Source organism: Pan troglodytes, chromosome 2 (assembly GCF_028858775.2).
Source record: "Pan troglodytes isolate AG18354 chromosome 2, NHGRI_mPanTro3-v2.0_pri, whole genome shotgun sequence".
NCBI lineage: Eukaryota > Metazoa > Chordata > Mammalia > Primates > Hominidae > Pan > Pan troglodytes.
Genome location: NC_086015.1, coordinates 75,690,730 through 75,704,606, shown reverse-complemented (window position 1 = coordinate 75,704,606; position 13,877 = coordinate 75,690,730). Strand labels below are relative to the sequence as shown.

At 42.8% G+C, this 13,877-nt stretch overlaps 1 protein-coding gene across 2 annotated transcripts in view; it reads left to right on the top strand.

Moving 5' to 3' along the window:
- Nucleotides 1-13,877, top strand: part of EIF4E3 (eukaryotic translation initiation factor 4E family member 3) — a 42,568-nt gene that overhangs the window by 14,260 nt on the left and 14,431 nt on the right. For both annotated transcript variants that reach the window (XM_016940113.4, XM_063806011.1), the window contains exons 2-3: nucleotides 634-706; nucleotides 11,425-11,519. In XM_016940113.4, the coding sequence (XP_016795602.1) occupies nucleotides 634-706; nucleotides 11,425-11,519 (168 nt within the window). The remainder of the gene's footprint in view (nucleotides 1-633; nucleotides 707-11,424; nucleotides 11,520-13,877) is intronic.

Here is a 13,877-nt window from a genome sequence, read left to right as displayed (position 1 = left end):
CTAGTGGAACATATAGCAAACTAAAGATTAATGCAGTCTGACCATAAAGTTCAGCTGAGCTAATTAAATCAGCCAGAGAAAAGAACTGAAAGTATTTTCTAAAAGCAAGTGTTTTGGTAACAGCAAATTCATATGAAACCAGAGTTGACTTTTTTTAAAGTAGGCAAATGGTCACTCTGTTTCTCAAGAGTGCTTGAATATTTGCCACCCAGTTACTCACAAGTTTTCAAACATATCACCAGGCCAGGACACTGCATTTTCGTTGTCGTCTGTACAATAGGCAGTTTCTCATCTAAAGTCCTGGAGAAAATGCTTGGTTATCAGTAGGTTATTTTGGTATGTTTTAAAATGTGATTTTAAGGTGTCCATTCCCTTTCTTATTAATACATACTTATCTATTTTTTTTCTGTTAAGTTTCCAAGAATAAATCTGCTGATTTTTAGAAGAAGCCAACACATGACTTCACAAAGTAGGGATTTCACATTTTAAATTCCAACTAGCATCCCCAAAATGTCCAGTCCTGTGGTTTGAGACCTGATTTTTAGGAAGACCTGAAAGATTCTACTGTGGGCTGTTTTGTGAGCACTGACTGCTTGTTTTGTTTGTGTCTTTGTCCTGCTCCTGCTTGCCTAGATCCCTCCCTGGTGCCACAGCAGCTGAGTGCGCATCAAATCTGAAGAAAATCTACACAGTACAGACAGTACAGGTAAGATCAAGAGAGGGACTAACTGGATTAACACGGCACACGTCAGACACCTAATCACCCAACTTGAAATCTGTTGCTGTGCTGGCAGCCCCTGTCCAGGGTTCTGCTCTGGAGTTGGCTCTCGGGTCCAGGTTGGCACAGCTGCCCTTGACGAAGTCCGCTCCAGGGCCAGCTGAGCACACAGTCAGGTGGCCTGCTCTTCTCTTGGCCACCTGCTGAACCTTTATCTACTACCTAAACCTTTCATAGACCCGCACAAAAGGCAGACTGCAGTGTGGTTAAGAGCGAAGGTTTTTCAAGATCTTTGTCTGTGTTCCTGTTCAAACTCCAGCTCTGCCACTGCCTCTCTGTGCCTCTCTTCCCCATCAGTGAGAGGCAGTGGCGCCTTCCCTGCAGGGTTACTAAAGGTTTAGAGGTCACATGGGGAGAGCAGGATAGTGTGGAGCGTGAAGGTGGAGAGTCTCTGCTTGGTTTCCTACTTCACTTCGCAATTCCATCATCCTAAATTAGGCATGGATCAACCCCTTTCATCTCTGTAAAACTGGTCTAATGGTAGCACCTACCTCCGTGGGTTACTGTGAAGATTGAATAAGATTATGTTTATGCCATGCTTAGTGGAATACCTAATACATAGCAGATTCTCAATGAATGCAGGCTCTTAGTTCTATTAGTTCTTTCTCTATCTAACTCTGATGGTGGAGTTGGAAAAACACAACTGAAAAAACACAGCTGGCCAGGCATAGTGGCTCACACCTGAAATCCCAGGAGTTTGGGAGGCTAAGGTGGGAGGATTGCTTGAGCCTAGGAGTTCCAGAGCAGCCTGGGCAACATAGACCCCCATCTCTACAAACAGTTTCCTTAAAAATTAACTGGGCATGGTGGCACACATCTGTGGTCCCAGCTACTTGGGAGGCTGAGGTACAGTGATCACTTGAGCCCAGGATTTCAACACTGCAGTGAGCTGTGTTCACACTACTGCACTCCAGCCTGGGCAACAGAGCAAGACCTTGTCTCCAAAAAGAAAAAACCTGATTGATTTAATTGATCCCGTTTCTATTTTCTTCAATAGCAGATTCTACCCAGTTTCTCCTGTCTTCTAGTGTAGCGGGCTGGTGCAGGTAGAGAATAAGGCTATTGTGGCTGCTTCAGAGTTGCATTGACCATATGTCCATGAATTTTCTAGAAGGGAGAGATTTTAAATACCTATCCTGTTGTATCCCTAAATCTTTTAATGTCTTAGAAATTCCAATAGATCCGCATCTAGATTGTGTCTCTTAGGCAGCCTCTTACATGCAGAAGTAGCACAGAGATCCAATTTTTTTTAGGCTATGGTCCCAGTATCTGGTTCAAAAAATGTGGCATGCATAATTATGAAGTCCCAGGAATCTGATTGTAAGGTGCTGCGTGTGGCTACCAAGGGCAGTGAGCTGGGTGTGAAGACACAGTCCTGACTGTGGGCCATTTCTGGTGTCGTTGGGGAAATGACATAAGCTTGTGGGAAGCAGAGCAGCAGTGCTGCTGTGCAGTGCCAAGTACAGACAGCACCGCAAGGCAGCACCACTGTCCAGAGAAATCAACGCGCTAAGAGTCTGGGAGGCCTCCCTGCACGTCTCTTCTGTGGATTTAGGGACTTCTGTTACCATTTCCCAGCGGCCATTTTTTAATCCTCAGAGCACTTGATTTGAAGGCCTGTCCTCATGTAAAGGCTCTCAGAGTCTTATTAGACTTTTCCCAACCCACATGACATTAGATCATCAGGGCTATGCAAGGGGTTCCGGGGCTGACACTAGTCAGATGAGGGGATTGGCTTGGTTTTCCTGACCCCACGAGATAACCCAGGGTATTTGGTAGAGCCCCTGAATCCACAGCATTTTAGGGTCTTCAGGGAGCAATTTAAAGCACCCAGGCAGGCACATACTAGGAAATACTTCCTTTAAAACTACTTTATTGGGATATAATTTGTATACAGTAAATGTAGATTTCTTAAGTATAACTTTTGACAAGGGTACACACATACAACCATCACGCAGATCAAGAAGAAAAAACTTTCCCTTACACCAGAAAGTGTCTTCGTGCCCCTGCCAGCCTCCATCCCCCAAAGCAACCACTATTCTCATTTCTACCGCATTACATTCATTCTGTTATTGAATTTTATATTGATGGAATCATACAGTACTATATTATTGTGTCTGGTCCTTTGCACTCAATGAATATTGAAGGATTGAATGAATGAATGAGGCCGAGCATGGTGACTCTTGCCTGTAATCCCCGCACTTTGGGAGGCCGAGGTGGGCGGATCACTTGAGGTCAGGAGTTCAAGACGAGCCTGAGCAACAAGGTGAAACTCTGTCTCTACTAAAAATACAAAAATTAGCCTGGAGTGGTGGTGGGCACCTGTAGTCCCAGCTATTGGGGAGGCTGAGGCAGGAGAATTGCTTTAACCCGGGAAGTGGAGGTTGCAGTGAGCTGAGATTGCACTGCCCTCCAGCCTGGGTGACAGAGTGAGACTCTGTCTCTCTCACACACACACTCTCAAAAAAAAAAAAAGAATGAATTAGAAGTTAATAAATGAACCACTTTCCTGAGTCACAACAGACTGCTCCCGTAAGAATTCTGTGGGCTGCACATTCTCAGTGGGGGCCAAAGTTGATTCTTGCAGGGGAAGTAGATCAGTGAACAAATCTCATTCTTTTTACGTACAAAGCATAGATGTCCATGCAGTCCATAAACATACGGTGTCTCTGTGGTATTAAAATTTCGTCATAGGTGATTAGGAAAAAGGGTTCTTTTAGGGCCTAAGGGGGCAACAGTGAAAAAAATGGCTGATAAACACTGCCCTAAGGATCAGGAAATTCCTTTCTGTCTCAGCTGTCTCTGCTCCCTCAGTTTCTCATCTGTAAAACTGAGGTAGTAATAGTGCCTACTCGCTAAGGTAGAGTGAAAGTTAGATGAGATGGTATATAGTTCTTAGTAATGCTTGGCACTTAGCCCTCAGATGTGGCCAGCTTTTACTTAAGTGTTACTGGATTCTACCCCTCAGCTCCATCAGTTACCTGGCTAGGGTGTGGGCTAGGGTTGTCACAATGCCTTGGTTGATGTCCCATATGTGACACTTACTAGCTTGGACAAGTTATATAACCTGCCTGAATCTCAGTTTACTCATCTGTAAGATGGAAATAATTGTGATGGTAATTTTATCATGCTGTTATGAGACTTATATGATACAATGAGGTAAAAAGCCATAGTAAGTACCCAATCATCTGCCATAATTTGTCTACTTCTACTGAGATATCTTTTCATGCTTTCTTCAGTCATGTTTTATATCAGGAAACTATATACCACTGCTTCTAGATTATTTATTTCAAGTGATTATACTCTGGATCGCACCACCACTAACACAGAGGTGTATGTAAAGATATTTAACTTATCAATAACTTTTGAGTTTTCAGCCTGCGAGTGTCCATAACAGCTGATAAATTGTCCTTAGTATTTAAGAACCGGCCAGGATACTATCTTGTAAGTAATTTGAGGATATGCTTTTGTCCCACTGTCTTTTTATTTTATTCTAGGATTGTATATTAATTTTTTTTTCTTCAGAAACAGGGTCTCACTTTGTCACCCAGGCAGGAGTGCAGTGGTGCAATTATAGCTCACTGCAGCCTCAAACTCCTGGTCTCAAAAGATCCTCCCACCCCAGCCTCCTCCCAAGTATCTGGGACTATAGCCATGTGCTACCACACCCGGCTAAATTATTTTATTTTTTTTGTAGAGATGGGGTCTTGCTATGTTGCTCAGGCTAGTCTCACATTTCTGACCTCAAGCTGTGTTCCCTCCTTGACCTCCCAAAGTGCTCAGATTACAGGCATGAACCACTTTGGCCTGTACGTTGATCCTTTTACTCTCACTCCATTAGCACTAAAAAAAACTGTTTCTCCAATTATGTCTGTGTTTTCCTCCCATATGTGTTTAGATGAAAGGTAAAAATCATGTGATATTAATGATTGTCTTATTAAAGACATATGAGTCTTTTTATACTTTGAGGCCCTTTAGCAAATCAAAGTAGATGGTTTGGGAGAGGAATTGTTACCCCGTCTATTAGTTGAGGAGACTGAGGCTGGAGGTAAGAGGCCCAAACATTCCGTGATTAGAAAGAGCCAATCATGCCATGCCTCTAGGACTAGAATTCCCTCCCCTTCCAGTCCAATTCTCTTTCTTTTACTCCCCGTGATTGAGGAGTGGAGGAGACTCAGCCTCCAAAGGACCTGGGAACCCCTGCTGAGGACACTTTCATCACACCTAACAATAATTCTCTCTGCCTGGAGTTAAATTCATTTCTACTTTCCTAACTTTCTTGGAAAATTCCATTTTACATCTAGGCGTATTTTCCAGATGCTTATTGATTCTCTTACTCTTTTGTGAACCTGTCCAAATTTTCCACATTTCTCTTGTGATTTTGCATCCTCAGTGGTTGCAGTGCAGAATAGAAAATGGCTTTTAGCCGGGTGCATTGGCTCATGCCTGTGATCTCAGCTACTCAGGAAGCTGAGGTGGGAGGATTGCGTGAGCCCAAGAGTTCGAGTTCAGCCTGGGAAACATGGCAAGACCCACATCTCTGGGAGAAAAAAAAATAGAACACGGCTTTTGAACAAGCCCTATTTTACCTGTTGGAGAATGAAGAGCTACCTGCCATTTGTGATTTGCAAGAGAAGTCTCCCTTGTCCAGTTTCTTTCAGCCTTATCTGCTACAAGACTAAAAATTCCACCCCTGAAAACTCATTCCTGTACAGCACTCTGTCTCGAACATCAGTTATTTGATGTATCGCCTTAAGGATTTTGCCACACTTATCTCACTTGTAGTACATTCTACCCAGTATTTCTTATAACTTGACTTCTTATTTAAATTTGCATAAAACAGAAACCATATTTCCTCTATAAGTGGAAATTCAGCATCGTTTATCATAAGCAGAAAGTCTTCCTAAAGAGTATATATAACCTATTGAAATTAAGAAAATGTTTCCCCTGCATATGCCAAACCTATCCTGTGTGCTGTCGATAATATCAAGACTTCATATCCGCAGGTCAAGCCGCCTGACTGGAGTTGTGCAGTTAAGTTAGGGCAGCAGATTGCTTTCCAAACCCTTGGGAAATGAGGGCTCTTCCTTCAGAAGAAGAGGTTTTCTAGGTCAGTATTGATCATGGAGGATGGTGGAAAGATTGATTCCAAGCACTTGCTGCCCTGGACACAGCAAGACAGCCCATGGTGTGTGGTGTCCTACAATAGAATGACCTGGAGTGAACCACTTGGCTGAAGGGAGGGGCCTGAGGGGAGAGAGGAGGAAAGCCAACACTGAAAAGAGAAAGAGAAGGACCTGCAGCCAGGTCCACTTCATAGTTCTGTCTAGCACAGACTTCGCATCCAGTATAACAAGATTCTTTATCCATCATTTAGTTTATTCATTATATGCATAATAGGATCAACATCTATAGCTACAATCCAGTTATGAAGAAATATAACTGAAGTTACATTGCTTGTATTCCTCCACATTCTCAGTGGAGGCTGTTGTGTCTGTGTATTGGGTGGGGTGAGATTTGACCTTGTTAATTAAAAGTAATTTAGTCACTTCAACTGTGAAACTGGGTCTCTTCTAATTTAAATCTCTTTTGGGAAAAATGACCACCCTCTTCTCCTTCTCCATATGAACAGGCATATGCAGAAATACCCCTGACCCCTCCTGACCTTGGGCCATGCCCACTACCTTTGGCCCTGCTGTAACCTCATGTTATGAAGACCCCTGCTATGTACACACACATCCAGACCCCAGGCCCTGTTGTCCTTAGGCTTTCTAGCAATTTCAAGCTCCAGATTGGAGATTTAGGAAATGTTGGCTGCCTTCCCCCGACCCCACCAGAATGAGGGGAACTCTATAAGGTTGTGGCAGGCCCTCCCGGCCAGAATAACCCCTCCTGCCTTCACAGCTGTTCTCAGACCTGACCGCCATGTTGCTCAGCGCTGTAGGAATGAGGGCCTTTTCTGGGAGTCTTGGAGCCTCTTGGGCTGTACCAGGAAGCAGGTTCCACACTCCTCTGGTCTAGGCATCCCCAATCTTTGGGTGGGGCTCTCTCCCATCCTTTCAGGGTTTTAACCCCACTGTCCTCTCTCTCCAAGCTTTTAACTCCCCAACTCAGAGTTGGTTTTTACTAACTGACTTTCTATGTGGTGGGAAATTACCCTCACATCCTGTCACATCTCGTTTACTCTATGATCACAACTCCACACTTGGGCTCTCTCTTTAAGCCAAGCCCTTTTTGGAATTCAAAGGAAAACCCATTTCTCTCTCAAGTACCTAGCTCTTGTAAATCAGAAGCACTTTGCTTTCAGCCTTTGTGTCTGCTGTGAGTTAAAAACATCCATTAAACTCTTCAGTTGCCTATTCGGTTCAGATGCCTATTGGCCCTGCCCATAAATACCACTGATTCAGTTGGTGGGAAGCCCCAGGCAACTAGTAATACCTAATGAGCAAAAATATTTGTTTTGTTTTTTTGGAAATACTCTCTTGCTACACATGCCACAACCTTGGAATAAATCCTGGAATTTTTTTTTCTTTCTTTTTTTTTTTTTGATGTGTGTTTGCTGGGTGGTTTTGTTTCTGGTTTGTTTTACAAAACAGACATATCACTTTGTTGTCTGTCAACACATGACATCTTTTCTTCTGAAGAATTTCCAAGTGCATTCTTTTTCTTCAGAACATTTCAGTAGGAAATTGAGGAGGAAATTTGCCAGTTTTCTTGGTAATGAATGATTATCTATTTGGCAGAAGGCTGTAAGGTGGGGCATAGTTGCTCCAATCAGTACTATCAGATTGGGGATTTATCAAGTGGTCAGCATATTAATGGGTCTAACCATACTTTGTTTCCTTCCTTAGGCCTAGCAAGTGCTTTCACTTTGCATTTCATCATTACATTTTCCAGTGAAATAGCTGTATCCTTATCAGAGGAGGCAACTTGGCTTTCACGGGCTACATGACCTGTGAAGGTTATGCTGAGAACCTAGGTCTTAAATCCAGGTATTAGACTCCACTGGACAGGTGTCTTCCCTGCCTCAGTTTCTCAAGGAGAGGTGCCAGATTGGTGTTCCAGAACATACCTCCCAAGGAGTGGATTGCTGTGGTCAAAAGCTGACCCTCCTGCATTCAGCTAAGTTCCCCAAGGACCCGTCACAGTGCTCTGTTCACAACTGATGGTCACAGATGTTGACTGAATGAATGATGTTCAACTTTTATACCTCTCCTAGTCCTAGGGTGATTATCAAGGCTTTTGGGAAAAAAAAGCATTTAACCATCATTAATAAACATCGTGCTTAGTTTTACTTTTACTGCAATCTTGGATTTGCAAGTCTAACAGAATTAATTATAAGCCTAAAGGCTTCTGAAATCTATTTGCAAGATTTTATATATAGTAAAATTTAAGTGTTTCCATTTTCAAGATGTGTTACAGAGAGTATAATCTTGAATTACCAGGCTTCCGCTGTAGCAGACCTTTCACTTCTGCAAGGGCGGAAGAGGTTTTCAGGAGCTGAGTAATGCTAGATTCCTTCCTGTAGGTATTTCACCAGCAGACATACTTCACAAATATTCTACCCATTGGATGAGGTTTGCAACAGGGAAACAGACCAGTTTAATGACACATGCTTTTCAAATAGGGCTTTTTTTTTTTTTTTAATGGTGTGACCGGATATTTTGCTCCTATTTTATGCTCAGCAAAAACGTACAAATATGTGCTTTAATGAATATGTTAAGTCTATCACTGATCTTCTTGGGCTGTAATCTCTTCCTGTCAAATTTGCCAAGCCAAGCAGAATCAGTTGTCTGTTTTTGTTTTCAAGAGAAGCTTCTAAAGCTCCAATCCTTAGCATGATCTTTAGTGTTTTTCTGATCTTTGAAATGGAAGAAGTGTTTTGTTGTACTTTTTCAGTGTGCTTCAAGTCCTAGGTTAAAAAGTCAAGATTTGACAACTTTGACAGGGGTATGACGGCAGGAACTTTGGTTTGTGATGCCTTTGAGGAGACTTGAAGTTTGCCAGCACCAAAGTCCTCTTAGTTTTACCTTAGGCAGGGGTTTTCCTCTTAATATTATTTTGTGCATAAATTCTACAGAGGTCATTGCCACATCGTAACCAGGTTATCAGGCTGGAGTTGACAACCACCAGCCTCTTGTGAATTATGGGCATTTTACTGGTGGGAAAATATCTTCAACATGTGTCCCTCTTTCTGTGGCTTCATGACCTGATTCTTGGCTGCTAAGATTGGAGAAAGATGTGTCAAAAACATATAGCAGTATCTTCAAAGAAAATAGCTGAGTGGTTAGGAACAGAGGTTTGGGAATCAAATTGCCTGGATTCAGATTCCAGCCCTGCCTACCCACCCTCACACCACAGAAACTGAAATATTGGAATAATCTTATTTGTACAAATAGCAAAGCATTTACAGGATAGGTACCTCCATAGAGACAGATGTGTGTTTGAGGAGCTACTGTTATTACAGTAGCTTTTAACTCCTCACTACACTAGCACCATTTTAGTAGAAGGGAGCCAAAGTGGATTCTCAATTAATACATCTGTCATCCTGTAGTTTCTTGCCTTCAATTTGATCTTATAGTTCATCATTGCCACCTTTGCAGTTAATTCAGCTTTATTATTTTTTTTAACACAAAACAGGCTTGAACAACCCAGCAGGATTATCATTCAACATAGATAAAATTCTATTCCACCCATGTGACTCAGTTCATGAGCCCTAGGATTGATTTTTCTAATTGCTCTTTTACTCGTGCTGCTTTCCTCAGACCTACTGGGAGACCCAGATGATCACCCTATGCTTACCTCACCACACAGAACAATATTTCTTATTTGCACAGTAATTCTGTGCATAGCATTCATAGCATAGTAATTCTATGACCTACTCCAAACAAATGGGGAAGTGTTTTCTTCTTCATAGCCTCAATCCTCATCCTAATCCTAATGGTCATACCAAACTGACTCTTGGGCAGGTTCGTCTCTGCCTGGTGTCCTTATCTTTAAATAAAGGATAATAATCATACCTCCTCCTAAGACTGTCATTAGGATAAATTGCATAAACATGTAAATGTTCATAGAACAAAGCCTGGCTCAGAAAACAGCTCCAGATCACTTGTCTTTGCCAAGACTTCCTATTTTACTATTACTTTATTATTTTTGTATAATCTATTTCTGTTTACTAGTTGCCCTGTGTCTTAGTTCAGGCTACTATAACCAAATACCATAGACTGGGCAGTTTATGCAACAAACCCTTGTTTCTCACAGTTCTGGAGCCTGGAAGTCTGAGATGAGGGTGTGAGCATGGGCACATCCAGGTGAGGGCCCTCTTCCTGGTTTGTACATGGCCATCCTCTCCTTGTATCTTCACATGCCAGAGGGAGGGCTGGCTCTCTTCATCTTCTCATAAGGACACCAAGCCTGTCATGGTGACTATACCCTCATGACCTGATTACCTCCCAGGGGCCCCACCTGCTAACACCATCCTATTGGTAGTTAGGGTTTCAGCATATGAATCTGGGGAAGACACAGATGTGCAGTCCGTAACACTGTGTATCTTGCGCAGCTTGTTGTTTCAGCACCTGAGCTGTTCCCTCTTCCTTTAGCAGGGGAGAGATAAGGGGCAAACAGAGTGTCTAAGGTAGTTTCTCTTTGCCATCTCATTTATCCCTCAACCCCCAAGCCATAGCATCACAGACTTCTTCCAGGCTTGTAGAGAAGACAGGGTTGATTTTTTTTTTTTTTTTTTTAAACGGCGTCTCGCCCTGTTGCCCAGGCTGGAGTGCAATGGTGTGATCTCGGCTCACTGCAACCTCCGCCTCCCAGGTTCAAGTGATTCTCCTGCCTCAGCCTCCCGAGTAGCTGGGATTATAGGCGTCTGGCACCACGCCTGGCTAATTTTTTGTATTTTTAGTAGAGATGGGGTTTCACCATGTTGAAGACAGGGTCTATTGTAGCAAAATAGTTATAAATATGTTCAGTACATATATTCAGTACTAGAGGCTTTAGTGGATACTACCTAGCTGCCAGAAAAATCATTAGCAAAGTCCTTTCCAGTTTTATGTGTAGACATGTTGCATAGGAATGTTTGCTTAATAACCATAGCTTCCTGAAACATAGAGCTTGGCACAGCATCAGCAAGGAACATCTTTTCTTCTTGTTGTTGTGTTTTTGTTTTTGTTTTTTTGAGGCAGGGTCTCACTCCTGTTGCCCAAGTTGGAATACAGTGATGCGATCTTGGCTCACTTGCAGCCTCGACTTCCCAAGCTCAAGCTATTCTCCCACCTCAACCTCCTAGGTAGTTGGGACTACAGGCATGTGTCACCATGCCCAGCTAATTTTTTGTATTTTTTGTAGAGATGGGATCTTGCCACATTGCCCAGGTTGGTCTCGAACTCCTGGGCTCAAGTGATCCGCTTGCCTCGGCCTCCCAAAGTGCTGGGATTACAGGCATGAGCCACCAAGCCCAGCATTCTTTAATGTTATATTACATTTTCTAACAGAGAATTAGAAGGGATACTGAGAAAAATCTATTTTGAATGGATAAAACAATGAGAATCAAAATTTTTCTTTAATGCATTAATTTGATAATCTAGCAGCGTAATAAATCAATACTGGGTATATTAAACAAAGTGTTTGTTTTTCTTTTAAAGATATTTTGGAGTGTATACAATAATATCCCTCCTGTGACTAGCCTGCCTTTGAGATGTAGTTATCATTTAATGAGAGGAGAGAGGCGACCACTTTGGTAAGTGTCTAACGTGTAATTTAAGGTCAAGGTGGGAGGAAAATGTTTGTGAACCTCATAAAAGATCATATCACCTGAGATGTGTGTCTCACATGGACAACATAGAAAGTCTGTGATACCAATCATGGCCCAGGGTCTGGGGGTAAGTGTCCTCCTTCTTTAATAGCTTGATGTAGTGATGAAGATGGACAGTAAGTTGGTTTGCCCAGGCTGGAGTCCCAATTAGTAATAAATCCTTATGTCATGTCATTCAGTCTTTCTGCATTATTTACTCATTAATAAAATGGAAATGTACCTCATCTTGATTAGTAGCAAATGACAGAAACCTAATTTGTTTTTGTGGGGTTTTTTTTGTTGTTGTTGTTGTTTGGTTGGTTTCTTTTTTTTGAGACCAGGTTTCACTCTGTCACCAAGGCTGGAGTGCAGTGGCACCATCACGGCTCACCACAGCCTTGACCTCCCAGGCTCAGGTGAACCTCCCACCTCAGCCTCCCAAGTAGCTGAGACTACAGGTGTGTGCCACCACCCCCAACTAATTTTTTATTTTTTCTTTTTGGTAGAGATGGGATTTCACCTTGTTGCCCAGGCTGGTCTTGAACTCCTGGGCTCCAGCGATGTGCCCACCTCAGCCTCCTAAAGTGCTGGGATTACAGGCATGAGCCACCAGGCCCAGCCACCAGAAATGTAATTTGAGCAAAAAAATTGAGTATGTTTTTAACCTGTGACTGGGAAGTTCACTGGTAGGGGTAGTTTCTGGCAGATCCAGCTCATGTTATCAGGAATCTGATGGTCCCCACCAGAATTACTCTGCTTCATTCTACATTGGTTTAATTTTCTCCCATCTGAGGTGGCAAAGTGGCCTTCCTATGCTCTGGTCTTACACCCTGTAAGTTTACCATTGTCAGTACTCACGAGCCCAGATAAAATCCCAGGGCTGGGTCTCATTCTCCCACTTTGGGTCCCCTTTCAATTTCTGGCCAATCACAAAGACTAGGAAGAGGCAGTGCTCTCATAGGCTAGCCTGGGTCAGAAGCCCATCTTTGAAGCTAGGACGTGGAGTCAACCCTGCCTGAGTGGATCTCACAGAAGGGTAGGGGGCAGGTGGCTCTTTAGAGGGAAACTGGGATGCTCTTACCAGAAAGGGAGCAGATGTTAAGCAGTGACACACAGCAGATGTCCCCCACAGGGACACCTATGAGGCCTTGATACATGGTTGATAGGAGAATCACATGAGATTGTGTCATGACCATGACATTGAAGTGTAAGGGCCTTCCCTTGTGGCAGCTGTATTTGTTGTCCATCCCCAGAGTCAAGCGAGCCTCTCTGCACTAGCGCTTTGAGGATGAGGATCTCAAGTCCTTTCACCCTCCCTGCCCATGTAGCCACTGAACGCCACTTTCTTCCCTCTCAATCGCTAGCTCCTTCCTTTTTCATTAATCTGCTTCTGTATCCAACAAAAGGACTGGGGAAGTGTTTATTGAAAAATGCCCAATCTTACCCCCGTTAAAATGGCTTTTATCCAAAAGACAGGTAATAATGAATGCTGGTGAGGGTGTGGAGAAAGGGGAGCCCTCGTACACTGTTGGTGGAAATGTAGATTAGCACAGCCAACTATGGAGAACAGTATGGAGGTTCCTCAAAAGACTAAACATAGGACTGTTAATGATTCAGCAGTCCCACTGCCAGATATATACCCCAAAGAAAGGAAATCAGTATGTCGAAGAGATGTCTACACTTCCATGTTTATTGTAATACCATTCACAAGAGCCAAGATATGGAATCAACCTAAGTGTCCATCAACAGATGAATGACTAAAGAAAATATGGTACATGTACACCATGGAATAGTATTCACCCATCAAAAAAATGAAATTCTGCCATTTGCAACAACATGGATGGAATTGGAGAACATTATATTAAGTGAGATAAACCAGGCATGGAAAGACAGATACCTCATGCTGTCATTCATATGTAGGAGCTTAAAAAAAAAAACCCTGAACTGATGGAGAAAGAGAGTAGAATGATGGTTACCAGAGCTGGGAAGTTGTGGGGGTGATAAACAGGGGATGGTTAATGGGTACACAAATACAGTTAGAATGAATGAGGTCTTGGAGCACAATAGGGTAACTATAGTTAACTAATTTATTATGTATTTTGAAATAACTAAAAGAGTAGAATTGGAATGTTCCTAACACAAGGAAATGATAAAGACTCGAGGTGATGGATAGATAGCCTAAATACCCTGATTCAGTCATTACACCTTGTATGCATGTATCAAAATATCACATGCAGGCCAGATATGGTGGCTCATGCCTGTAATCCCAGCACTTTGGGAGGCCAAGGTGGGAGGATTGCTTGA